The sequence below is a fragment of the Monomorium pharaonis genome, chromosome 8 (genome assembly GCF_013373865.1).
Source record: "Monomorium pharaonis isolate MP-MQ-018 chromosome 8, ASM1337386v2, whole genome shotgun sequence".
Taxonomy (NCBI): Eukaryota; Metazoa; Arthropoda; class Insecta; order Hymenoptera; family Formicidae; genus Monomorium; species Monomorium pharaonis.
The window spans coordinates 5770081-5797592 of NC_050474.1; the positions used below are offsets into that span (position 1 = coordinate 5770081).

At 39.6% G+C, this 27512-nt stretch overlaps 2 protein-coding genes across 4 annotated transcripts in view; both read left to right on the forward strand.

The window, feature by feature from the left end:
• LOC105828398 (60S ribosomal protein L6) lies at positions 1 to 1798 on the forward strand. Its single transcript, XM_012666705.3, has 4 exons — positions 1 to 63; positions 593 to 841; positions 1025 to 1298; positions 1394 to 1798. Exons 1-4 carry the CDS (start codon positions 46 to 48, stop codon positions 1738 to 1740), a joined length of 888 nt encoding a protein of 295 aa, XP_012522159.1. The 5' UTR covers positions 1 to 45; the 3' UTR covers positions 1741 to 1798.
• Positions 1799 to 18504: 16706 nt separating this feature from the next.
• The window catches only part of LOC105832885 (talin-1), a 46855-nt gene continuing 37847 nt past the window's right edge, over positions 18505 to 27512 (forward strand). For 2 of the 3 annotated variants that reach the window (XM_012674194.3, XM_036290581.1), the window contains exon 1: positions 18512 to 19847. The gene's annotated coding sequence lies outside the window, so the exon portion shown is untranslated. Of the gene's footprint in view, positions 19848 to 27512 lie in introns of all 3 variants that reach the window. The other variant, XM_036290582.1, reaches the window with a different exon arrangement.

Genomic DNA, 27512 nt, shown 5'->3' on the forward strand with positions numbered 1-27512 from the left:
CCACCCACGTTTTTTCCGATAGGTGTCGTGTTTGCAGATCCTTTCATGGCCGTTCGCTGTACAGTAAGTTTGTGATATGATGAACAATTTAATGTAATCGAAGAAATCCGATTGTTATAATAAGAATATATTGTTTTTTACGGTTGAATATCGTATAATTTACGGCTAATCTCTTTGGGCGACGCTATATTTTTGCGATATTAAAAGTTTATTTCATTTTTCCGCGGAGTGTACATATGCATCACTTGCATTCGATATTTCAGATTATAAATAAATAATAATACATTATTTATTTGGATTTATAGAGTAAATTGTAATTTACATTATTGATATTAATTCTATCGTGATAAGTTATGCCTGCTCCTTTTCTCGTGTATATTTTCATACTGCACGTGAAACGTGAAGGAAACTAACCTCATATAACCTCTAAGTCATAGCGTCATTATACAAGCATATACTATCCAAACGTGAAATAATTTCTGAACGTCCTTGATTACTAACATTAATTCTCCGATCGATAAATGTTTTAAACATATGTCCTTGATTATTTATAGAGTTTGTTCTTATCACAAGTAAATTCTTGTCTTCGTAGATGGTGGACACAAAAGCCCAAACTCCGGAAAAGAAAGCTGCAGCTGTCCCAGCTGCTTCAGCTGCTCCAGCTGCTCCAGCTGCGCCACCTGCAGCTAAAGAGAGCGCGAAGAAGAAGAGCAAGGGAAAGTCTTCGACGGGAAAGGCAAGGAATTATGACTTAGGGAATGGCGTCTATAGGTTCAGTCGTACTCGCATGTATCACAAGAAAGCCATTTATAAATTTCTTGGAAAGAAAACCCCAAAGAAGGTAAGTGGTTATTTATTAATTTGAAATTATTAATGTAAACAAAAAATATTAAATGATTAATATTTTTCGAAATTAGTACTGTACACTGTCAATTAATTGTTTATTAAATAATTGTGAAAAATTGATCAAGGATTTTTAATAGTCATGTAAAATTAATATGGATGGACGGATGTATTATTGCAGGTTAAGCCCAAGAAGCCCTTGACTATCGAAAAGCAGATTGGTGGTGACAAGAATGGTGAGAAGCGAATCGTGCTCTTAAAGAAGAGACGTGCAAACTATCCTACTGCCGATCGAGTTACTGTGCACCATGCTAAGAAATGTTTCCATGAACATCGTCGTTACTTGAGACCAACTCTGAAACCAGGAACAATCTGCGTCTTGTTGGCTGGTCTTCATAAAGGAAAGAGAGTGGTCTTTCTAAAACAATTAAAGAGTGGTTTGCTTTTGGTTACTGGTACGTTTATTACTGAACTTTATAGATTATACTTTTTATTAACAAATTAATATGAGACTTGATTATAATTTATAATTGTTAACAAATTATTACAGGACCATTCCTGATTAATGCCTGTCCTTTGCGAAGAGTCAGTCAAAATTATGTGATTGCTACTTCCACGAAATTAAATATCTCTAAAGTCAAATTGCCTACACACATCAATGATGAATATTTCAAGAGAAAACGCGACAAGCGCGCTAAGAAAGAGGAAGGTGACATCTTCAGCAAAAAGAAGGAAGAGTATAAACCGAACGACCAACGAAAGGCTGATCAAAAAGTAGTTGACAAAATGGTAATCAACGCCATTAAGAGACATCAAGACAAAAAGATGCTGTTCACGTATCTATCAGCAATGTTTGGACTACGAAGCAGTCAGTATCCACACAGAATGAAATTCTAATTCTGTCATGCTTATGATTCGAACTTTTCAAAGAAATAAATATAAAACTACAAATCTACATTTTTTTATATATATCATCCTTTGTGGATTTATATATATATATATCCTTTATATATATCATTGTTTTGAACATTTGCTAATAGACGTAACATCTTTCATGAACAGATAGAGTTTAAATAGTAAAGTTTATCGTTTTGTAATTTTTATAATAACCGAGAAATTAATAAGGTTTAATAGTTTCTGAAAATTGAAAATTTTTTGAAATTTTAAATGCAAGTTTCTTGCTGATTATATGTTCCTGATATTTTATCATCTTTGTGAAACTTGATTTTTGCGATTCAGGGTTTCGAATTTTTGGAATTACAATTCTCAAGAATTAAAATTTTTTTTTAATTTAAAATAGTACAATCTTGTCACTTATGTTCTAATACTTATCAATTTTTCGAAAATTTAGAAAATTACGTCAAAATCTTCAAATTTGAGGTTCTAGAAATTGCAATTTTTAGAATTTTTATTAGTGTAGTGAATGGAAATAGAAAACCATTTCTATTGAGAGCAGTTGAGAAGGAATATGTCAAAGAAAAAGATTTTATCTTATTAATGTGTATACATTATATATATACACACACAATTTTATTTTATATATTGATAAAAAATATATATATTATATTTTTTATTATAAAACATACATTATTAGAGTGTGATGCATATATTTATATATAAGTTTTTCTATTAATAATTATACAAAATTGATAAATAGATATTAAATTGTCGTTTTAAACATTCTATATATGTATATATATATATGAGTGTGTGTGTGTACACACACACACACACACACATTAAATATTATGTCATAATGATCTTTCTTTCAGCAGACTATTCTGAATTTCATCACTTAGAATACTTAGATCGTTTAGTGCATTGAGAAACAATTGTAAAATAGATTTTTGAGTTCCAAATATCTGAAAAATTTTAGCATATATTCTTTTAACATTAAGGAGTATGATTATGTAATTATATAATTAAAAATTTTTTTTTTTTAATTTAAAACAAAATCGGCCGAGTAATTCAAAGTCGGAAAAATTGATGGAGTCTTTAAATCACCGTAATCTACGGAGGATTGAATTATTATTTATTAAACAATTCTCTTCACCTTTTATTTAGTTTATTGTTTATCAAAATTATATATATTTAAGAACAACAAATAAAGAAACATTTAATTTTGAATAAATTAACTTACAAAATAACATTAAAATTAATATATTATTAATAAAGATAATATGCAAAATGTTTCTAAAAAGTAATTCTAGATTTTGCTTAATGTAAGAAAGATGATGTTTATTTCTTTCTTTTAGTTCGCTTTTCTACTGTCGTACTTTGCGTTTACGCAACTACTCTCTTTTCTGGTTCTTACATTTCCCGACAAATAGATCGCGCATTCAAAATTGCGCCATTGAATATATGTTCACGGTATCGCTTTAGCTGTCGCGGACTTGGAATGACTTTTTCGCAATCTATATATCAATTATAAAAAAAACGTGACCAGAATTTTCTTGATGGTCGGGAAAGCTCCATTGTGTGTATGTCACGGCAATATATGTCAGCAAAAAGAATGCGACAAAAGTCGCCATCTTTTTTTATCGTTTGGCGCAATGTAGCTACCCCAGCTATTTGGAGCGTCCATATCTGTAAGGTTTCATCCTGATAAAACGTTACAACCCCCTCGGTTGCAACCGGGCCAATGGAATCGTCGATCTGATGGCGCAGAATCCGCGAAATCCATCCCCCGGTTACCACGGCTAATCCCGATTGGTGAAGCTCGATCCAATCGGATCTCATACGTTATTGATCCCGACGGAGGAATTGTTGAATTGTTTTTTATTGAACCAAGTTGTAAAGTGCTTTACGACCAGCGTAAAACGGCTAGCCGCGTTATACAATGGTCGTGGTGAATTATTAAAATTGCCCGGGGCGCCTCGATGCTTTCATGAATTAATGGACGCGATTCCTCGAAGCGATCGACTAAAATCGACTCGAATTACCTTTGCCTTCAGATATTATTATTATTTCTACTCGCGGAATATTGCTGCTGCAAAGATATTGTCTTTAAAGAGTATCTGATATGTTAAATTTCGCTCTTTGAAGATAATCCAAATCAAATTGATTAAATTATTTTAGCTTCGTAATTGCTCTTTCGGAAAAATTAATTGTAAAATATAAGTAGTTATTTATGAAAACTTGAAGATAAATTATATTGCTTCAATTTTATTTTTGAAATATCTTTGTATGTATGATATTATAATTTGATAAATTGATGTCCTCCTCCAAAAATGAAAAATTATTCTGAAATGGAATTTAGACGTTCTATATTTTTATCCAGAGTTTCCAGCAAATTTCAAGATAGATTTCTATTTATAATTTTACATGTATATATTTTATATTGGATATGTATGTATTACAATACATTTTTCCAGGCATATATTGAAAAAATTATTATATTAAGATTTTTTACTTTTTAACTGTCTCTATTTCTCAAGTGTGCTTTATATTAAACCTAGATTTATAAATTGCACTTGTGATATTATAGATGTAAATATAACTAAAAGATGAACATTTAAACAAAATAACAAAATAGGAGTTATTATCATTTTCTTTAACGTGTAATAATAATTTTACGCATATATACTTGAATGTAGTACGAGACAATAGAACTTCTTTCCGAGGAAGTAAAGCACAGTTATGTTTGCATACGATAATGGCTGCCATTGTAACGAAATGGATTTGTGAAGCAAGAATGGAAGGTGTAGGAAGACGGGTTTCTCCCTTGAAATAACAGTTTACGGAAAAATTAGCGGCACTTCACTATGCAAACAGGCGTCGAATCCGCCACGTGAAACTAATAGTGCGAGGTTCCCCACAATGTTGGAGCACAAAAAAATCTGTGCAAACATTTTTATAACTAATGTAAAAAGAGACAACTTCTTTTCAACAGCTGCGAAACGCAGATGTACGTACATTCATGTGCTTGAATAAGCACTCGACTCCAATTTCAAACTAAATTATCATTTAGGAAGTAATTGATTGATGAAAATAGATTTTTTGTGGCAAATAAAATAAAATAAAAATGTATGTACAAAGAAGAAATGTAGATGAAGCTCGTTTCTCCTTAACCTTCCTGTTCTGTTTTCTTTTCATATTTTGTTTTTTCTTATACAGAAAAAAAGTAATATAGCCAATAACATATGTAATTGCGGGCTGCCAACTACATAAAATACTCAATATAATAATATTTGCTATTAATGCAAGTACAATGTTGAAACTGCAATAGCATATATTATTGTATTGAGTATATTTATAGTTGGCAGCCCGCAACTACATATCTTATTGGATATATTACTTTTTCTTTCAGTGTATCAATATATTTATTTTTTTTTCTCTAGTATTTTGATTCATCTCCTAATGTAACATTTCTTTTCTAAACAATTTTCTTATTTTTTTACAACTTTATTATATTGATTTCTCAAACAATATAACATACGGAAACACGAACAGTAGGGTTAATATAAAGCTATATCTTAATTATAAACACACTTATGCTTTTGCACTAAAAAATGTTGTGTATAATAAATTCTACAGGCACGCTCAGCAATTCTTTCAAATTTGATTGTTTACACGATTAGATTTATGCATAACTCATATGCTAGATTTTCGGGAGCGGTCCCCGACGACAATTCCAATCCCGAGAATACACGCGGGGTGCATAAATGTTTCTATTCGGATTCTCACGTCTATCAGAACCACCCTTACGCGTCGCAGGCGTAACGCGTCCAATCGTCAATAGTGCGTGCTCGCATAAACGTGCGTATCTACCTACTGTGACAAATCAAAATATATCTCATCGACGCGAAGACGTGGGGTCCGCCGATTATCTTCTAATAGATTCTTTCGGATACGCGCGCGCGGTTACGCGGATGATTTATACAACGGGGGGGGAGAGAGACGTCCCTTCCCCCCTTCCCCTCGATGATTTAGGGCACGGCGTAATTCCACGAGCGATTTGCTTGATCGAATTGCCGCGTCGCGTATACATATCGTATACGTATCGATTCGATTGATTAAAAGCCCCAGGCCCGATTGGAAGTCATGCACGCTCGACGGGGTTCGTTTTGCTCTCTCCGTCGAATTTATTATTCTACCACCCTGAACGCGAGCCCCCCGCCGAGTAATTTCATTCATATACGACTGAGATGATTTCTGTAAACGGGAGGAGTCCGGGAAGTCATTAGGTGTAATGAAATAAGCGGTGGGTACGATGCATCTTTACGTGTACATTTATGAATTCGTTTCGCTATAATCACGAATTGACTTCAAAACCTTCGAATCTCTTTTATCCAGTCGGTTCTGTCATACATCTTTATTTGTATCTATTTGAAAAGAATTAAATTTTAATAATAGTCAAATGTTTAAATAAATTCTAGCTGTATAACGTCGTTGTGTTTTCGCCTTGGACGAGGATAATTCTTAATGTGGCTTCAATTTCATAGATCCTTCATAAAACCGTCTTATTATAAAATCAGGAATTTAGAAATCTTTTAATCTTATCTCATTTCCTCTGTTTATTTTCACTTATACTTATCTTCCATTTAACATTGAATAAATTTTGCAATAAGTAAAAATTGTTGAAACAGATTCTAAGATCCTTGAAATAGAGCCATAAACTTCACGCTTTGGACGTCGTAACGCAAGACAAGACATGGAGAACTCTTAACGCGCGAGATTGCATTCTCATTGATTCTTCGTAAGACCATTCCACCACATTGGTATTCAGATGCAAATGCATGTGCGCCTTCGGTAATGGCCTCTCTAAATAATTGATGCTCCGGATGCTGCCGCCATTGGGGAAGGGGGCTTCGGCTTCCTCTTCGCGAAATTCTCCTTCCGTAAGTTCCTCCGGATAATGCGCGCACGATGAGCTGGCGGCATCGCGCGATGACGCGGCGATCTCTCTCGCGGATTATCAAACAACCTTGTTGCTAATTGCAAGAACAAAAAGGCCGCTGAGAAAGAGGAAGCCGCGCAGTACCCTCCCGCGTCAAGGTCCGCCGCGTCCGCACGCCAGGAACAAAGGCCATATATATTACGCGGGGGGAAAAAAAGGAGCTGCGCGAACGATGACATTTATAATCTTACGCGGGCGGGGGCATAGATCAACGATGTTTTTGCTCGGCTGAGAAGGGGGGATCTTCCCTCGGAGATGCTGAATTCGAATTTAATTATTATTAATTGTCTCTCGTCGATGAGACTGCAGGGGCGGTGTTGTTCCCCCTTTTTTTGGCAGGAAAGCTTCTTACTTCTGCAGTCGGGCGAGATTAACTAAGGTTACTGGAGATTTTGTTGCAACTCGCGTATAATTAAAGTGTAGAGAAGTCCTCGAAAATTGAGGATTAATATTAAGCAGGTTGTTCTTGTCTCGAAACTACGAGAACGTGTAAGAATTCTTGGAATCTTTATACTCGACATAATGCTTGTCTCGTAAAAATAGCTATGGATTCGTACACGGAGAGAATTTTCTCTTAAAATTTACACAATTACCTTCAAATGTTGGTAATTGTGGGATAATGTGTGACCTCGAGGAATTTACTATACTTTTTAGTAAAATGTACTGAAAGTATAGTAAAATTTACTATACTTTTAGTAAAATTTATTAAATATATTAAAGTATATTAAATTTTACTAAAAAGTATAATAAAATTCCTTGAGGTCACACATTATCCCACAATTACTAGATTTTGAGGGTAAATTTTAAGAGAAAATTCTCTCCGTGTAACATGAAAATATTTAAAACCACGATTTACACGTGTATCTGCAATAAATTAGAACTCTCATACTTCACAAGAAGTAAGAGAAAGCGCCATTCCTTAAAATCTTGGCTTAATAATATTTTCATAATGATTAAATTATTATATTTTTAATTCATAAACTGCATCCCGATGCCGTACTTATTATAAACTAAAGCTAGAAACACTAGCTCAAAGTATTTTGATTATCCAAATTAATAACAATATTATATTTCACGCCAATTATTATAGATTAGATAATGTTATTGCCTGTAAAGAGTTTAGATACAATGCTCTCACCGAGTTAATGCGCCTCCCCCCCCCCTCTTGCATTTGAGTACATACAACGAGTGCACAAGGGTTAAATGAGCAATGTGCAGTGTGGGGAAACACACACGAGATTAAGCCACCACTTAAGGGAAGAGTATCGTGCTACTTAAGCGGTAATCTGACGTGAACGGTGCTTCTTGGTCCGACGATACCGAGGGGTAGTCTTGTGTACTCTGGCTACTACCCTCGGCTGGGCGTATCCCAGTGTCGCTCGCTCTAGCTTCAGGGGTAAAGCAACTTTTGTCTAGGTCGACGCAGAGGGTTCCCAGCGGGAGGGTTGTCTGCAGAAGGACGCGAGTGCGAGCACTCACGATGGTCAGTTTATGTGGTTTCTAGATATTTATGGGGTGCGCACGGCCAGCGAGCTTTAGAGGGCTGACCCCTCCTCGACTATATATTGTACAAATTGGACGCGGGCCTCGTGAAAATGCAAGGCAATGATGTGATAGAATTTCCGCCATTTGTAATATGCGCTGACCGTCGAGTCCTCGAGCGTTCGCGGCCGATTGAACCGAGAGAAATATCCTCCCGTTGTGATTTCAGTAATATTTAAAGCGTTTAAATAATACTGTCTGTGATGCAATTGAATTTTTAATTACTTCATGTGACAATTATTAGAGCAATTATTAAATTTAATTAGTTATCAATTTCCTTTATTCCTCGTGCTGTGTGCTTTTCTCTGGCTTAACATTTCTGTGCTAGGGTGAAAATTTTTCTCAAAGTTCTTTGCATAAATTTTTAAACTTTCCATTAAAAATAAAATCTGTAAAAGAAAGACATTTAAAATATGACAAGAATTATTAAAATTATGATTTAATATTATAAAGACCCCTTTCACCAGAGGCACACGTCGACATTTATTCGGAATTGCATAAATGCAGCGGCTAAATGTTTCTTGTATATTTCTTCGCATCTGGAATGAATCAACGAGATCGAATGCTGCAAACGCGATGACAACGTGCACGCACAAGTGCACGCAGGCGTTTGTAATTTAATATTCGTGTCCCCCCTCGTTCCGACGTGTTCATTACTTAAGTCCGCACCGGGGTATATACGAGCGCATCCCTCCGATCGTCGCACGTATATCCGTGATCGTTCTACCAGGACTAATGCACCGCGTGGCCAAATGTTCGGCGCGATTTAAATGTTAGAGGGGAACAGTTAAGTACCCCCGGTAGTTAACGCACCGTCGCCGTAACTTTCGCGCCGTAACCGTTAACTTCTCTTTCAGAGGTCTCGGGAGGCTTGTTAACTAACGCTTTATTATCGTCATTGCGATTGAGCGACGTCGAGAGCCATGCAAACATTTGTAATGCACCTGCATAGAGATTTACATATTTGCGCGGTCCCTACAAATATGAATACAAATGCTTTGGATGTTGAAGGACTTCGTTAACAAACTATATAATTAGACAAGAAAATAAAGAAAAAAATAGCATGTTTATTCGATAAAAATGATAAACGTTGTACTTGATATTCGTTACATGCAGTGAGAAAAAAAGCTGTTAATTTGACTAAATTTTTAACTTGATTCTTAATCAAGTATTTAACTTAAATACAATTTAAGAAATTCAAAGTCAAGTTAATAACTTTTTTCATAATATCTCGCGGAATTAATTTTCTTCTCAACAAAAAACTACGTGATTTTTAAACTTACTACAAGTTTTAATCTAATCTTTAATTAGTTTTAATTGAATATTTAGCTATTTCATTTATATAAGATCACGAATAAATCTGAAAATATTTTAAAATTTGATTAATTGCAAAAAATGTTGAACAACTTTTAATTTTTTATTTTAACTGTAACAACTGTTTACCGTGGATATTAAAAGTTTCGATTCTTCCCGTTTGATAACTCCATAAACTCCTTTTATCGCAGCGATGGGATTGAAAGAATTAGTGTCTCAGAGTGGATGACACTTAATCCAAGTTCTTTATACGCGTGTTAATTCAACGGGGCAAATTATGGGCGACACGTGTGCCAAATTGACATTGTAATTTTAATGGCACGATATGGAACGAGTGGCGGCGGACCGATTATCGCTGATTTAATTAACCCCGGGGGCTCCATTTCGCGCGATGCGAATAAAACGCCATGTATTTCAGTGACATAAAGTATTAGCAACTTAATTCTTTAATACTTTATGTTCGATATATTCCCCCTTTACAAGCGAGTTTGAATCTACGTCTACAATATCTCTTCCACGCAGGATAGACTTGATGTTTTGTGATTTTCGTGTTCTGAAATTTTCTTTTCGCGACAAAAAGTCTCCACAAGATAAATTTGAAAAGATAAAAGTTAGAATAACGAATAAAATGTTTTAGGCTAGAGATCTTTTAGCACTGTTTTTTGCCATCAAAAATACGTGGTATTCGATGGAAATTTGTCGCGCAGTATTCCCGGAGATGTGACCCCAAGATGGCGACGCGAGCTTCGATTCGCGTCACCGCTTCTGTCCAGCAAACGACGAGTTTCCGGCGAAATTTCATGCGAGCGTCACGTGCGCCCCCCGTTGACAAATGACACCCCGTGATTCTCGGTTTGCCCGTACGAGCCCGGGGCGGATGCGACGACGTATCGTTCCGACGTCGGCTTTCCTCGGCTCATTCTCTTTCTCCGGCCCTTCTTCCACGCACAATAACTGTTTTTCTTCCCTTTCTTCTGCCATCGCGCGGGATCAACCCTCTTTGTGCGTGCCCGTCGTTTTCGCTCGACTGACTTTTCAGATTCCGTGGAATCATCGTTCGCCTGTTCCATCCCTCCTGCATAAAAATCGCAACCGGAACCGGATGCCGGAAGCGCCGACAAGGGGTGTCGTCGGCCCCGAGAAACGGGCCTCCGTGCACCCTCGAACATCCGTCTTTCCAGGCGGGATGAAATCGGATCGAGACTTAATTGATACCTTCGTTCGACATCCGGTGTCGTATGCGATTTTCCATCGAAGCGGAATTGTTGTATCAGTATTATGTAATCGAGAAAAATTCAATTTAATGTGCGTTTCTTAGAGGAGATACATTTTGAAACACATCTTAGATAAATATAAAAATCAAGCTCGTTTTATACGAAACAAGAGAATAAAGACAATGATGTTCAGAGAAATGAGCAAGAATATTACTATATATATCTTCAATTAATGTAGGGACAAATTAAAAGACCAGAAATCCAAATGACATGATTGAAATCATAATAAAAAGTTGTTAATTTAACTAAATTTTTCAACTTGATTAAATTTCCTCAATTCAACTATTTATGTATTTCAGTCAAATACATAAATAGTTAAATTGAAGTTTAAGTGTTTTATGTATTTAAGTTAAATACATAAATACTTGAATTGAAGAAATTTAATCAAGTTGAAAAATTTAGTTAAATTAACAACATTTTTTTTCTCAGTGTATTATATATTCATTGACGCTTCTACTTACAAAAGAGTAAAAGAATATCTAACGACTCGTTTACTATTAAACTTTGTTAATTATCGCAATAGGGAAAGGGATCACTTTTCTATACAGAATCTTACGATTCATATGATTTCCTCTCACGATTGCAACATAAAAGATCGCGATCAGACATCACGGTTTAATTCGAACACGAAACGAATCTATCGACTGCAGCCACTTTATCTGCGCGTTAGACACGGGCGATTTTTTATGGTGATTTCGATGCTCGTGCCCAACAACCTTTCGTGGTACAACCCCCGAGCGTAGTACACGATCGAGAGTTTGTCAAATCATCCTCGGCTGCGCGCGTAAGGGCTCGTCCTATTGTCCTCTTTTTAGGACTTCACGATGTATCCGCGTCCCTCTTCTTCTCCGACGGGGAGACCAGCCATAAACTATATGAGGTAGAAACATCTAAATACGAGTAAAGTTTATGTCGCACGAGCGTGAGTGTCATCGGCGAATGCAGCTATTTGCATAAAGAACGCGAGTCACGCTCATCTTACCGTTCAAGTTTGACAATAAACGAATCGTATATTAACGTGCCCGTAATATTTGATGAAGCTTTCCATTATTCATACACAATGCTAGATTAGATCTGACATTAAGAAATCGGAAAGATGTAACTCGAATCAACTTCGAATACAATCGCGTCGAAATTCCACGCCTTCTCAGAACATAGTACGATGGTTTCCGCAATGTTTCCTCTCCTTTCGATAGAGCCCTGCATTTTACGAGGAAGATACGACAAGATTTACGGGTAGTACCTCACACCTCCCCGCGATAGTCATTTCTTGAAACAGAAATATTTGCTTCCTTATCCTCGCAAAGTTGGTTTCCCGCAGCGCGTTTCCCGAGGAGTAGACGCCATCGCGGGCAGCGGCCGCGGTTACGGACGATCGAAACCTTTCACAGAAATGAATTTATTTCAGCGGATTTATTTCCTCGGGCTGACGGGAACGCGGCCATAAATCATTTCCGATGGAGGATGACTGCGTCCCCCGAAGCGATCCTCGTTCGCGAATTTTCGGCCGCGCTCTCACCCGCGTGAAATTGTAATTTGAACTCTTGCAACGCCGTTGTACACTGATGTAAAATTATAATACAAAATCTATTTGTTTCATATATTTATTACATATATTAAATTTTTTATAAAATTATATATATATTTAATAAATATTACATTTATTATAATACATAAATATATGTGTAGTACAGTATGTTTCTTGTAATACTTATCATTATTTAAAAAAAAACAATATAAACGTATACGTTCTATTTTATAAATTAATATAATACAAAATATTCCGTTTCCTTCAATCGATAAAAATTGTTTGCAAACTAAGTGAAATAAAAGTAATTAACAAAGCGAGCATTGTATAATTTCGTATAAATGGGAAAGTGTTAACTTTAAACGTAAATCACTTTCGCAGATGTTTGCTTAGGTGTATCACCAAAAAACTGTGTGGAAACCTTTCTGAATCCTAAGATGACCGGAGTGCGAGGAGAAACACATCTCGCTCGGGGAGCATTTTATCGAGTCACGTTATCATCCTCTCCGACGGTCTTATTTACACGTCGGAAAACATGACAGGAATAATCATTCGTCTAGCGGATTAAGGATCAATTTATCCCCGTTCGCGCAAACTCTGCGGGCTCTCCGACAAAGCCACCGCGCCGTGTGTACTCGTTTTTCGCTTAACCGTGAACGACGTAATCAGTACACGAGGATGGCGAAAATGTTGGCGCGGTCGCCGGGAACGCTCGGTGGCGGAGGACCAGTTTTTCGGGGGGCGAGTCCTCCCTACCGGGCGGGGATGGGAAGTCGCCCGGAATTGACAGGAACCGGGAGAGGGAGTGGGAGAGGGAGAGACACGGAGGGCGAGAGGGCCCGGGACATTGGCTCCAGACCCCCTGGCGCCGTCGCGACGCTTCCCAGCTTTTGGCAAAACACATCCTATCCCGGGTCGCATCCCGGTCCCGCGGGCGCCTAGGTTTTTTTTACGACCACCGCCACCGGTTTCAGCACCCAGGGATCTACCGTAAAATCTCGTCTCTCTCTCTCCTAGCCCCCGATGTCACGGGATCCTCCTTTCTTAGTGTCTACTCCCGACGTTCTCTTTCTTTCCCTTTCTTTTTGTTTCCTTCTCCCTCGGCCACTCCTTTACGAAAGCAACACTGTCATCTTAATAGTGGAGACGCAACTCCCTGCGATATTGGAGAGTCGTCGAATTTTTATTTCCTCGCGAGATACGATTTCTCATTATACGTTCGCTATTGATTGTTATTAAAGTGAACGAAGAATTGTTCCGCAATGCGGAACGAGTTTTATTTTAATAACGATTAAATAATGGATGCGATTTTATTTTGCACGAGAGAGAAAAAAAGAGAGAGAAAAAGAGAGTATATCTTTAAAAATATTCAAATTACCTATCATTTTTTATAATTGGATCGAAGATCGCTTGAACACTGAACCAAAATAAATTCTAATGAAATATTCATTCTACTAATGAAAAATTTATTAAAATTGGTCTAATGAATTATTTTATTATCATGATGTTTTATTTATTGTAACAAAGAATAATTCGTTATATTAATAAATTTATTTGTGACTAATAAAAAAGTTTAATGTTATATTTATACTATTAACAAAAAGTTTATTGTATCAATGAATTTTAGTCAATAAACGTCATACATTGATATTATGAAGAATATTTTTTTCAGTAAATAAACTGAGAGACACTGGTCCTCCGTGCAAGAATGGCAATAAATATGAAAGCAGATATAGTCTCGACAATCTCGATCTTCCTTTCTAGATGAGTCTATCGCCCCTATTCGCCGTTTGTACTGCCTGCTATCACTACGAAGTGCGTCGTAGAAAACTTTTCCCATTGCCTCCCCGGGAAATTTTATCTCCTACTCCGAATAGATCCGACGCTGTTCGAGAAGTTATTTTTCTCCGTTACTTGTAATAGAGAAAAAAATGTTTTGTTATTAAAGAAATATAACTAAAAGTCTTTAAGATTTTCTCCAAGTTGTTATTCATCTTCGGGAGCCTTTGTGAATTAAATTAAACGTTTAAAGTTACTGTTATTAGACGTCAGTAGAAGTTGAAGGTGAAAATATTGGTGTAACGCACTGTAAAGCATTTTTCGCTCAGATCATACATTTTATCTCCATATGAGGATTTTTTAAGTAAGAATTTTTGATAGGAACATTTTAATCTTCGCTATCCTGCTCTGTGTCTATCTATCATTTTTTTTTATGTTTTTATTATCTTTCAACTAACTGCGCGCGTTTTCACATCTGTTTATTGTACCGTTGCTAATAAAAGCGTGTGGCTATGACGTGTGTATTAACGTGTAAATACATGTGAGCGTGTACAGTGCATTAAGTTCACTAAACTCAAATGACTGTACGGAATCATCTCTGCGGGATTAATAGACAGAAACAAACTCAATCTGCCAACTTTAAGCATTTTATTGTATCAACGAGTAGCATACAAATTTTCAAAAACGTAAGATAAACTACCAGACTGATTTCGAATAGTAGAAAGTGCGAGATAAAATTTAGCTCAATTTTAATTTGCAATAAAAACAATTTTAATTAGAAAAATAACGATCAATAGTAGTATAAAATGTATCATTACACAAAATTATTTCTAATTTCTACGAAAATAAATTTATCATTGTTTTGTTATTTTCATAGATTTTATTATAGCATTCTTATAAGTTTTGTCAGAATTTCAGATAATTTTATTTAATTTTATGCGCAAATATAATACAAAAGATAAGTAACACATATATAAAAATAAACAGACACGCAATATAAAAGTTTGTATATATAAATGTGTTACACACAGATCTCTGTCCTGAAGTCTAACAAAATTACAGAAATGTCTAAACCAAGTTTCCAACAAAAGTGCGTAATGTATAATTTTTCATCTTTTTATTTTATAAGATAAAATTGAAATTGTCCGAATTCTCTCTCTCTCTCTCCCTTATGCAGGTTCAGCAGGAAACTGTATCTCCGTGTAGCACCATGTCGGAACCTGCACCGATAAAATTCGGTCGGTAAGGTAGAGCACGTCGCGACAGCGCGGCGCCGAAAATCCTCGCCTCGTACGGTAAGAATCGTAAACGGATGAAATTGAATTACAAAACGCGGCTCTGGCGATCGTCCAGCTTCATCTCCATCGTCGTAGCTTTCCTGGCAGCGAGATCTCGCGATAAAGGAAATTTATTGCGCATCCCGTATATAGATATGTGTGTCACGCATGTCGTTTTATACGTGGGTGCTCCCTTGTCCTATTTTAGCGAGGTTTTCACTTCCGGTGTTTTGGTTCTTGAAAATTTCGGATGTGCGCTTTAAAATATTCAAACTGTGCCATCTAAGCTGCTTCGATCAATAATTTAGTTTCGACAATTTTCAGTACAAAAAATACATAAAATATACAAAATATACGAAATGTATAAAAATATATAATGCACGTAATTATTCATATAAAATATATATCTCTATGAAATTATCTCTTTTATATTTTTCCATCTCTTTCTCTCTCTCTCTCTCTCTCTCTCTCTCTCTTTCTCTATAAGAGGAAAAATAATGGTTGAAGGAATAATTAAAAAATAATTTAACAATTAATTTCTTTATTGCTTTTGTTTCTACACAAGTAGCAATTACATATTATAAACTTTTTCAATATATTTCAATAAAAGTTATACAAGTAGCAATTACATGTTATAAACACATCATTTAAATTCTTTTTTAATTTCCTTTTTATTTTTTCAACATATTTTAATAAAAGTTACACAAGTAGCAATTACATATTATAAATACATCATTTAAATTCTTTTTTAATTTCCTTTTTATTTTTTCAATATATTTTAATAAAAGTTATATAAATATCTAATTTAATTTTGCTATATTATATCTTTACTTTCCTAACAGTATAACTTTTGACCATACTCCAACTGACCAAACGAAATCTCGCGACCAAACGATAAAGAAATGACGATTCTATCCACATTAACGAAATATCGTAGAGATTATCTGACAAGTCGATCAATTTTTGGGTCAAAGTCGCACGCAAACATAAGGAGCAATAATTTTATTATCAGAAACGTATCTCGGGGAAAGCAAGCGGCCAGCGATCGAACACGCGAACGCTGTTCCTATACTCGCGGTCAGTCAGGTGGCATAAGCGAATGGTGAATTCAGGTGAACCGAAAGGGGCGCCCACGCGAGAGGGAAACGAGGAGAAGAAGAAATCGCGAAGGGGCGAGCCAGCCTCGTTTCGACGCCGACGCGGCATGGTGCGCGCGGAATGCCGCGGCGAATTATTAACGTTAACGTGGGCCGTGCGAGTAGCGTAACGAGCCGCTGCATTCTTTTCCTTCGCCTTTTTTAGCGTCTTCCAGTTCTTCCCGACGCTACTCGTGCATCCATCTCCCTTATCGCCGAAGCGTGCCTCGACTTCGATCGCGTGTATCTTTCAAAACGATACACACGCGAGCCCAGAAAATGCAAATAAAATCGCGAAGCGAGAAACGTCGAAATAGACACGTGCTCGCCCTGATTCGCCTTAATTCCTCTCGAGGGAGACCAGCCGTCAGTCAATCGGAAGGCCCAATCGATTTAACGAGAGAGAATTAAGATTCTTAATTCCGTGAAACAAATTGTTCTCCCTTTTTCCCCGTCCTTTGGCACGCACCATCGACGCCTGGCCGTGATTTATCTTTCAAATTGTCTTAGCCACGCGGAAAGTACAAATTCGCTGTGCGGGCGTCTAAAAATTTTAGCTTGATACAGATCTGAAAATAACTTTGTAAATGGACCATCGAAATAATTGTATAGAGCGCCCCGTGTAATGCTGTAAAAAGTTTTGCAGCAATTCCGGCAGCGAGAGAGCCGCTACGGCGCGTAATTATTTTAACCGTCTGACACTATATCATGTAATGAGGGAGTAAAGTCGGTCTTTGCACGAGTGCGAAAGTCCGTGTTGCATATTTTTTGTCACTCATGCGTCGATGTGTGACGTCGACTTGAAAGCGACGAAACGTCGGTCAATTGTGCGAGTTACCGTATACGTGTCGCGAGATAACGCGAATGCTGAAACGAGCTGAAAAAGTCGCGCAGGAATGTTTTTTTTTTGGGGTCACGATTCGTGCCGTCTATTAGACAAGAACTGTGCAATGACGCCAGAGTGCTGAAATTGGCGACTTTACCACAAAAAAGACTGAGAGGGACGTGTAACAAAAAGTTATTTCAGCTTTTAGATACTTTGGCAAAGCCGCTCTTTCCTTGCGCGCCAAGAAAAATCTGCGTATCATTTTATTTACAAAAAAAAAAATTATCAAAATTGTCGACACGTTACGTTTGCACTCGCGATACGCGATAAAAATGATAAGACAACTGCCGAAGGTTTTCTGTCCGCGAAATGAGAGAAGGAAATGCACGGCCACTTCCTCGAGATAATTCCCGGGTGATAACGCGTCAGTGTATCCGTCATCTCTTTGCGTAACAGTAAAAAAAAAAATTAAACCTCCAAGTAAAAAGGGAAAACCGTAACGATTGCGCAACCGGAGATAAGATCGCTCTGAAATTTTAGCTTCTCAGGAACAATCGGCCAAACGAAAGGGGAGAAGGAGAGGAAAAAGAATGACAAGTATGCGCCGATAGACGAACAGCTCGAACGCCTTCCCGCGGGGGAGAATTCTTTCCTCCGCTGCTCTCCCCTTCTTTTTTTAAAAATCACGTAAACTATCCGAGGAATTTATTTTCGTCGACCTGGTAATCGATGCGCCGCGCGAAACTGCAAATCGCTAAAGTCGCTCTTAAACGCGAGCGCGTTTTCGAGCGACCAAACTCTCTCCGCCTCTCGGTTGTCCGCGATAAGATACGCGCGCGAGAGCAGACGTGTGTATAGTAAAACGCGATTACGTTGGCGCACCGCGTACTACGTGAGTATCGAGCCTACTACGTCCCGGCCTCTCCCTCTCTCTTCCTCGCTCTCTGGAAGGAGACCGCACCATGACCAAATTTGGTGCGGCCTCGCTCTCCCGCTTCGTTCGGACACACGGCCGGAGGAAGTTTGGCGTTTTTAACCCGCGGCACGGAGGCACGGCCGTGTCCGAGCGCAGCATCCATTGGGAGATGCCGACCGGCATCTCCAGCGAGTCCGATCCGACGTCGTTTTTTTTATTCGCGCGCGCGTCATGTATTAATAACGCGGAACGTTGCACCCGCGTTGATCGACGTTTTATTTATCGAGAGCGAGAGAAACGGAGTGATGGGAAGAACGTATACATTCTATCCGCGTGTGAAACGAGCGAAGGAGGAACCCTACTGTACGCGCTCGTGAAGGAAAGAATTCGTCGCGAGGCTATTGCGGATCGCCGCAGGCCGGAGAGATTGCGAAACACGTCGTTCGCGCGGCGTAATCGTTATTTTTCTCGCGGCGATTGTTTTTAACGCGCCTACCACCCAGAACCCGGGATCCGCCGCGGCTTTCCCGCGGTTATGGATTTTGGAGGCGCGCGGTATTTTTAGAGAGACGCGCGGTTTGTTTGGCTCGGTTATTTGCATCGAGGGGGGGACACCGTAGGGCTGTGCGCGTCGCGCGCGACGCCACCATCGGAATCAACGGCACACCCCGGGCACACGCGCGAAAGGCTGAAACGTCAGGGAATTCGGAGGAAGCTCCGTCGTAATCGGCAAAACGGGGAGGCTCGTTGCAAAAATGTTTTACCGGGAATTATAAAGCCCTGCGTGATTTGAAACGATAACTTTACTTATTTGCCGCACGTGCCAGGAAAGGGGAGAGTTTTACGTGCACAAAATGCGGCATGTAGCACGCACGCTAGACGAAAGACATCGTGAAACAAGAAGTCGTTGTTAAACCTTTCCAACGATAGTAAAATAATAACGCTAGAGTATGGATTAAGTAGATAATTAAGGAGAGTAATGCAGAGAATACAAACAAAATCTTTTAGAAAACAGAGATTGCAGGACATCATATCGTTAGACCCAATTCACTGGCAGTATTGAATTAACCAGTGAGTGATTGCTAAATAATATTATCATCGATCTTTTGTAAAGGGAAACTCGACATAATTTCGTTTCAACTTGATTTACCGCGCGCGCGCGAGATTTCGCGTCAAATTCAGAAGAGTAGAATTCGCAGGCGTTATCACAATCGGATCGACGATTTTCCTTTACATGGTTAATTCTTCTTTCGTCTTTTATTAATTTCTAGCGAAGGAGCACCGTGGCGCCCCCGCGTTCCCACGCCTCGGGCGGCCCTGGCCGCCGCCGCCGCCGCCGCCGCCGTCGCTGCTGCTGCCGCTGCCGCTGGACGACGGGAACGACGGAACCGGGAACGGTGGAGTCGCGAGAGTGTTGTGTCGGTCGGACGTAGTGCCTGTGCGCCCCGAAGTGATAAATTGATTTCGTACGACGGAGGACGGCACCGGCGCGCATCTATGGATATTCCTCGCGGTGAGTAGCGGCGCGACGCGCCCGGTCCCGAAATCGCCCGGCGTGCGATTAAAACGCGCGGCCAGCCACGCGGCCGCCGAATATTGATTTTCCCGTTCGCTGCGTTTCCCGACGCACGGAATGGGCGTGCTGGCCCGCCGCCCGTCCGCCCGTCTATCGTCGCCGCCGTCGCCGTCGCCGTCGTCGTCATCGTCCTTGTCGCTGTCCACCCTCCCCCGCCCCTCCCCCGACGATTCTCCCCTCCGCGTATTTTACTTTCGCACCGCGGACACCCGGCCGCGTGATCCACGCTCTTACGGGCCCCAGGGAGTCGACCCGGGAGTCGAGCCGTCAGATCAGAGTAAATAATCGGCCGAGCGGCGGCCCATAACCTCAAAGGTGCCCCTCGCGATGCGCGGCACGCCAGTGCTCGGCCGATCCTGCGGCGGGTGTCTCCCGAAATAGAGGTGATTCACGCGGGGCGGCGATGACAGGTCCGGGACGTTATGCGTGCGTACGTGCGTTCGTAGAGATTCTTTCTCTCTCCCTCTCTCTTTCTCTCTCTCTCTCTCTCTCTCTCGTACGCGCGAGGCGCGGGAGAGGAGGGCCGCCTTCTTATTGATATCTGTGCTCCGGGTTTTCGTTCAATTAAACGAACGCGCGACGACGTGCCAAAACAATAGGTCCTCCCCCCTGGAAAATCAATAGAGTAGGCCGTGCGAGAGATTAAATAGGGAATGTCCCCGATGTCTTGCTGTTGCTGCTGGAGGCGGGACGTCGTCGTCGCGATGCCGCCGCCGCCAGATCTCGTCTCGGCATCGAGATTTGTTTTCCCGACCTACCCACGCGTCGCGGCGACCTCGGTCGGAACTTTTCGGATTTCTCTTTTTTTTTTTTTAACGGCTTACTCCGGATGCTGGATTTCACCAATCGCTCTCTCGCGAGGAGACATATAAGATTTTCGTCGCTGACGACCCACTTTCAGGGACACCGCACACAATCGCGGATAATCGTTTCGAGAGCCACTTAATCGCGATTAAGCATTAAATTATTGGCTATTTAACGATCCGGGCGTTAATCTGGAATTTATTATGGAAGTAAAGTGCGAGTGCGGCTCGCTGGGTTTCTCTCCGCGCCGTAATTGTGGCCTTCGACGGTTCATTTCCTGTTTATTGTTTAATGACCTGTTTGAGCTTATATAGCTGCGGCATAAAATACGTGAAATTAATGATTCGATCGCGGGAGTCTGAGAGGCGGACGATGGAGATGTAAGGCGGACTGTCGATGGCGAGGTCGATCGATTTCCAGAAACCACAGAGGAGTCATTTGGTTAGTTTGACAATTAGCGAATGAATCATCTTACACGTAACATTTTGTATAGAGAATTCTGCGGTGGAATTCTTTCTGTACGTAGGTAGAAACGGAGGAAAGCGGAACACTTTGCATTTCGAGTCGTGACGCTTTCTACATCTTCCAATTTCGTGGATTTTGCCAAGAGCCGGTTTCCGCTTTGACATAATCAACTTTTGAACGCGACTATTTTGAATTTTTTTCTTATCGCGTTGATTAATTTTTCCTGCCCATCGTGTATCCTCTTGATACACTGAGGGAAAAATTGTTAATAATTAGACTAAATCTTTCAACTGGATTAAACTTATTTAATTCAAGTTTACATATACATTCACTGAACCAAAACTATACATAAATTCGAATGAAATATTTATTCTACTAGTGAAAAATTTATTAAAATTGATCCAATGAATTATTTCATTATCATAATGTTTTATTTATTATAACAAAGAATAATTCATTATATTAATAAATTTATTTATGGCTAATGAAAAAGTTCAATGTGATATTTATACTATTAACAAAAAGTTTAATGTATCAATGAATTTTAGTCAATAAACGTCATACATTGATATTACGAAGAATTTTTTTTTCAGTGTTTCAATCAAATATATAAATACTTGAATTAAAGTTTAAGTATTTCAGTTAAATACACATTGAGCGAAGAAAATGCTGGATTTAAATAAATATTTTGTTGAGAGAGAGAATAGTACTAATAACATATGTTATAGGAAATCAATAATATTTATTTTAAACAAGTAATATTTTCTAAATTATAGAAAGTATTACTTGTTTCAAATTAATATTATTGATTTTCTATAAAATATGTTATTAATACTATTCAAAGAAGTATTTATTTAAAACCAGCATTTTTTCCCCTCAGTGCATAAATAGTTGAACCGAAGGAATTTAATTTAGTTAAAAAAAAAATTGTCAAGGTAACAACATTCTTTTCTCAGTATAGCGCTAATCGTTTTCTAGTTCTCGCGGTAACAATGGCCGTTAATTGTCATTACCGTCGTTGTCAGGGCGTAATGCCGATACCCTTTTCGGAGAGGCGAGGATTTTTAGTGACGGACAGTTAAAATGAATAACTTTATTCGTGCGTCGCACACTACCCCGCTCGAGATATGTATGACATAATTGGAAGCGGGACCGATCGGAATGATAGCAGTCACAAACCCCAATTTACGGATTCATTATGCGTGACATACGAACACTCAATTATCCAAACACCACTCCTGCTCCACCACACCGATGTGGAGCACGTTTTCGCGTCTTAATAGGAGAGTGAGGCTAATCAAAATTATACCTCCCGCAATCAGAGCGCTAATCAACCCACGCGATCCCAACGGGAGAATTATTTCAAATATACAAAACTCGTAAGAATAAATTATTAATATAAACATTAGATGTATTAAGAAAGTATAAAATATACACACTGAGAAAAAAATGTTAATTTGACTAAATTTTTCAACTTGATTAAATTTCTTCAGTCAAGTATTTATGCATTTAACTGAAATACATAAAATACTTGAACTTCAATTTAACTATTTTTATATTTGACTGAAATACATAAATAATTGAATTGAAGAAATTTAATCAAGTTGAAAAATTTAGTCAAATTAATAAATTTTTTTTCTCAGTGCAAGCGTGTGTATCAAGAAAGAATGACTTTTCTGAGTTATCTACAAATACAGCAAATCTGAAAATAATTTCGTTGAACCATCAAAATAATTATGTAGGTCGCTCTAACGCGATGAGTAATGCTGCAAAAAGTTTTGACATTCTAACATTCAGGTTGAGTATCTTACATAATTACTTTGATGGAATCTTACAAAATTATTTTTAGATCTACATTTAATTTTTTAGATATTTCTGTAAAGCTGCTTTTTTGGGTATAACAAAGAAAATTAAAAGATTTATGATTTATATCTAAAGGACTTGAGTGATTTAGATCTAAAGACCTATTCTTATAAGACTGTTGATTAATATAAATACATGTTTGCTTATACATATATTTGAAATTTCTAAGTGATGTGTAGTGTGATGTCCGTTTGTATAGTTAAAGTGTATACACATTTTTTATATTAGTAAAGTTTCGATTAAAGTCATTTTGTTTAAAGAGATCTATTTATGACTTAAAGAAGAACATCTTTGCTTAAACATCTTTCAGAAATATTTCAATAGTCTAACAAGGTTATCTTCAGGTCTGTATTTAACTAAATTTTTAGATACTTCAACGAAACTATACAGATTACACAGTAATTTTTATTTGAAAAAATTTTATAATTAAAAAATAAATTACTGTATTTACTCAAATTAAACATTATGTATCAGTATATATATGTGTATGCATTTATTAAACAAGATTTTGCTTGATTTTACTTGTCAAGAAACGCTGTAATGGCAAGTATATATATTTTCTGTAAAAAGTGCAGCCTTTTATTAATGAGACGTATCTTTTAGAGATGTCGTGCTTTTTTAAAAACAAATCATTACTTATAAATAAATTGATGTTACATATGTTTTGAACAAATCGAAAGACACAAATATTTGAGGATAATATATAAATTACAATGATGCAATACATGATTCATGTAATTTACCTGCAAACACGCGTGTGTCATTCGACCAAAAATAATAGACATACAAAATTGCATGATCCATCGAAGTATGCTAATACACTCGGACGACAAGTTTTCTTATCAACTTATGCAAAATTGTACGAAACTTTACGTTACGTAAATTGCGAAGTATTAGCCCTTATAAACTCCTCGCTTTTTTTTTTCAAGTATAAAGAAGTTATATTGGCGGTATATGCAGAGGCGAAATTGACTCTTCAATATGCGCTCGATCGTTCATTAATAATTACTAAATGGACAGTAATAAAGAAAGCATTTTAAATTGTTATATAAAGAGTACGTCCGTGTTTTTACGAGCGAAAGAAATCTTGCCCCGTTTTTATTTTAATTACATCCCGAGAACTTGGTCCGCTGAGAAACTTTCCTTTCCAATTATTCACAACAGTCGGAAGGGTGTTACATTAACATCTTGGCGTTTTCATTCGGGAGGATATTTCGAGATTCCGCGTTACTCCGCGAGTATTCCTGCAAATGACGAACAATCGCGGGCTCTACAATTTTGACGGGCCTTGTACACACTCTTAGATGCCCGACGATGCCAAACACAATCGTCTGCGCGCGGTGTGCAGTCATCGTCCTTTATTTTATTAAAATAGTAATGGCAAATCTCCATCCCTCTCCCGCCCCTCCCGGTTCGGTGAGTGACGATCCGCCTGGGCGGGGATGAGATAAGGCCGCCCGTGAATTCACGACGACGCTCGGATTACGTGTTACCATTTACGACAAAGCCCGTTAAAAACGGAAGGTACAGTTCCGGTACACGCGGACGCCCTCTCTCCCCCGCGCGATAGATATTAATAACCGAAGAGCGCGTCCACGTCCGGTGCGTGTGTACGTCGGCACCGGGACGCGTCAAAATTAGTATCAGCGACCTCCGAACACGCACACGCGTGTCCGTCGGTGCGGCCTTTTCCTCGAAGATCGTAATGGAGCGCGAAGAGTACGGCCCGACTTATGCACGCTCGCGACGATGACGCATAGTCGCGCGAAACCCGTGGCGTCATCGTCGCGAAAGAAAAAAAAAAGGCAAGAGCGAGGGAGAGAGAGAAACAGAGAGATTGTGCGTGTGTGTACCCCACGGATGCTGCGCTCCAACCAGAAGGCCGCACATGTGCGCGAAGCGCGCACGCGGATCCTGAATGGATACACAGTGTTAGATCACAACTGTGTCATTGATTTAAAAGAACGCCTCGAGTCACTCGCTCGTCGGGAAAAACATCAGCATATATCCGCGGTGCGCGATTTTGCGTATTTAAAAGGTCTTGGAAACGTTCCCTCGGCGACGTGGCATTTGTGCTGTCTGCGTGCGGGAGGTCGTTTATTATTATTTTTTTTTTTTTAATTCTACTTAAATTGCGAAATATTGGGGAAACGCAATTGGAGCCGTGCGGGATTTCCCCGTACTGTCTCGAAACTCCGCGGCGCATTTGCCTCCGTCACGATTTTCCGCCGATTCCTCCGATCGATACTCCCCCCCCTACCCCCGATCCTCTTTTTCTCTTTCGAATCCAGATGCGGCACGGATTGACGGAAGACAAAGCTGCGGCCCGCCCTCTCCCCCGAGTGGATTCTCGATAGGAAAGTGTATCTGTGCTATTTGTCCCGCGTTAGGGTTGCGCTCTCCTTCAGCACGTACACCGCTGCCAGAGGCCACTCGACGATGTTATTGAATTTCTGGGATGGTATACAACGCGCGCGGACAGACGCACGCCCGTTGTGCTTGCCCGTTCCAGTTCTCCAGATATGGAAAACAACCGTGATTGAGGCTGTTTAATCGATCGGCCAGGAAATATCTTATCAACCGCGAACTTTTACCGCAGGGGAAAGCGGAACGGTTATGCGAAACGGTTACGCGCGCAAGGGTTTTCGCCGGGAGGAAAAGGGGGAGAGGAGGGATCCTCCTCGTAGCTTATCAACGGGTATCCGTTCGGTATTCGCGTCGGAATTCAGTCATAACGCGATCTGATCGAATCTCTCGGTTACACGCGCGCGTTTAGTATCGTTATTACCCCCCCTCGTCCCTACGATACATCTTGCTCTCGTATTTTTTCTTCTCCCCCTTTCTTTTCTCCACGGCGGGATCGTTTCATCGAGAGAGAGAGAGAGAGAGCCGGAGCCGCGGAGCCGTCCCATCCCCCGTCCGTTCGTCCGTCCATCCGTCACATTTAATCCAAGTCCACCCCTTGTTTGCGCGGTTTTCGGTTACAACGCGTCTAATGGATTATCCTTACATCCCTCCCTGAGACACCTTCCTCCTCCATCCCGCGCCATCGGCTCGAATGGACGCTCGCGCGCGCGCGCGCACGCGCGGAACATAAAAATAACAACGATTCCGATATTTACCGAACTTATTAGGAGATTTTACCGCGCGACCAGGGTCGAGGAAGATCACGACGAGGGAGGATATTGTTATATAGTGGCCGCCGCGTGCGGTGTGTACCGACGCAGCCGCCGTCCTCCGTCTTTTCACGCGTGTCAACGCGTTTCCAGATGATATCCCAGATGAGACAACGGAGACGGCCGGGAATAATCCAATACTTTGCGACGCCTTATCGCGATCCGCCACGGGGGGGGGGGGGGGAGGCGGGTATTCGACGCGAAATTCGCGTGCGAATTTAAACCTAAAAACCCATGAAACTTCGCCCACGTTGTTCGCGCGATGGACCTTTTTTTTTTTTAAGTCGCGAGAGATCAAGCGTCAAATTAATTTGGCGACGAGCGAGAGCTGCCATTTACAATTTTTTTTGGAGGGGGGGGGGAGGGAATAAAGTCGCGTGACTGTTGTTCCGCGGGAAGAGGGGAAGGGGAAGGCACCAGCGTCCAGTGGATTCTTCTACGGGACTTTTTGTCGCGATTGTAATTCAGGCCGCGTCACCTCTCGTCGCGAAAGAGAACGTGCCGAGTCATTAGAGCAAACGAGAGGATCCTTCACGAATCGATGCCCCGGCGTGGCGGGACAGGACGACTCGTTGGATTTACGACTGTTATGAGCTTCGCGTAACCTACGTGTGCAACAACCCCCATTACAGGATTATACGTTATGACTGGTACAATGCGCGCTTTATTAGTTATCTCTCTCGTGCTGTTTTTACGACGATCGCGAGGTACTTTATTGCGCGTTATTCGCGACATAATGCATCGCGCCAAATCGTTCGTCAGGTAATGAGCGAGCTCGAGGACGCGCTCTTCTCTCTATCTCTCTCTCTCTCTCCCCCCTTTTCTTTATTTTTTTATTTAAAAAAAGAAAAATTTGACGTGCTCTTCATTATGTATTCTTTGTACACGAGGAGCACGCTTGCATATGAGCTTTTATGTTATTTTGTACTTAAAATTATTACGTAATAAACGTGAAGTCTATCGCATCTTGTTCCCCCATAGCGCGCGCGGTATTATTTAATATATTTAAATAATTATGTGTTTCGACCGTGGGGAGATGAGAAATATATAGCGTCAGCGATGGACTCTTATAGCACCTCATCCACCGACATTTGTCACGCGCGCCCCGCACGTATTTCATTTGCATCCGACGAAAATTCGACGGGCATTGAATTTTTTTTTTTTTTTTACCGTGATGCCTTTGCGTTACGCCATGCACGATGGGGTTAATGGATTAGCGAGAGACGCGTGTAACTAAGAAAGTACATTCGAGAGGCTCAGGAAAGTTCTCCCGGCGGACGAGATTAGGAGCGAT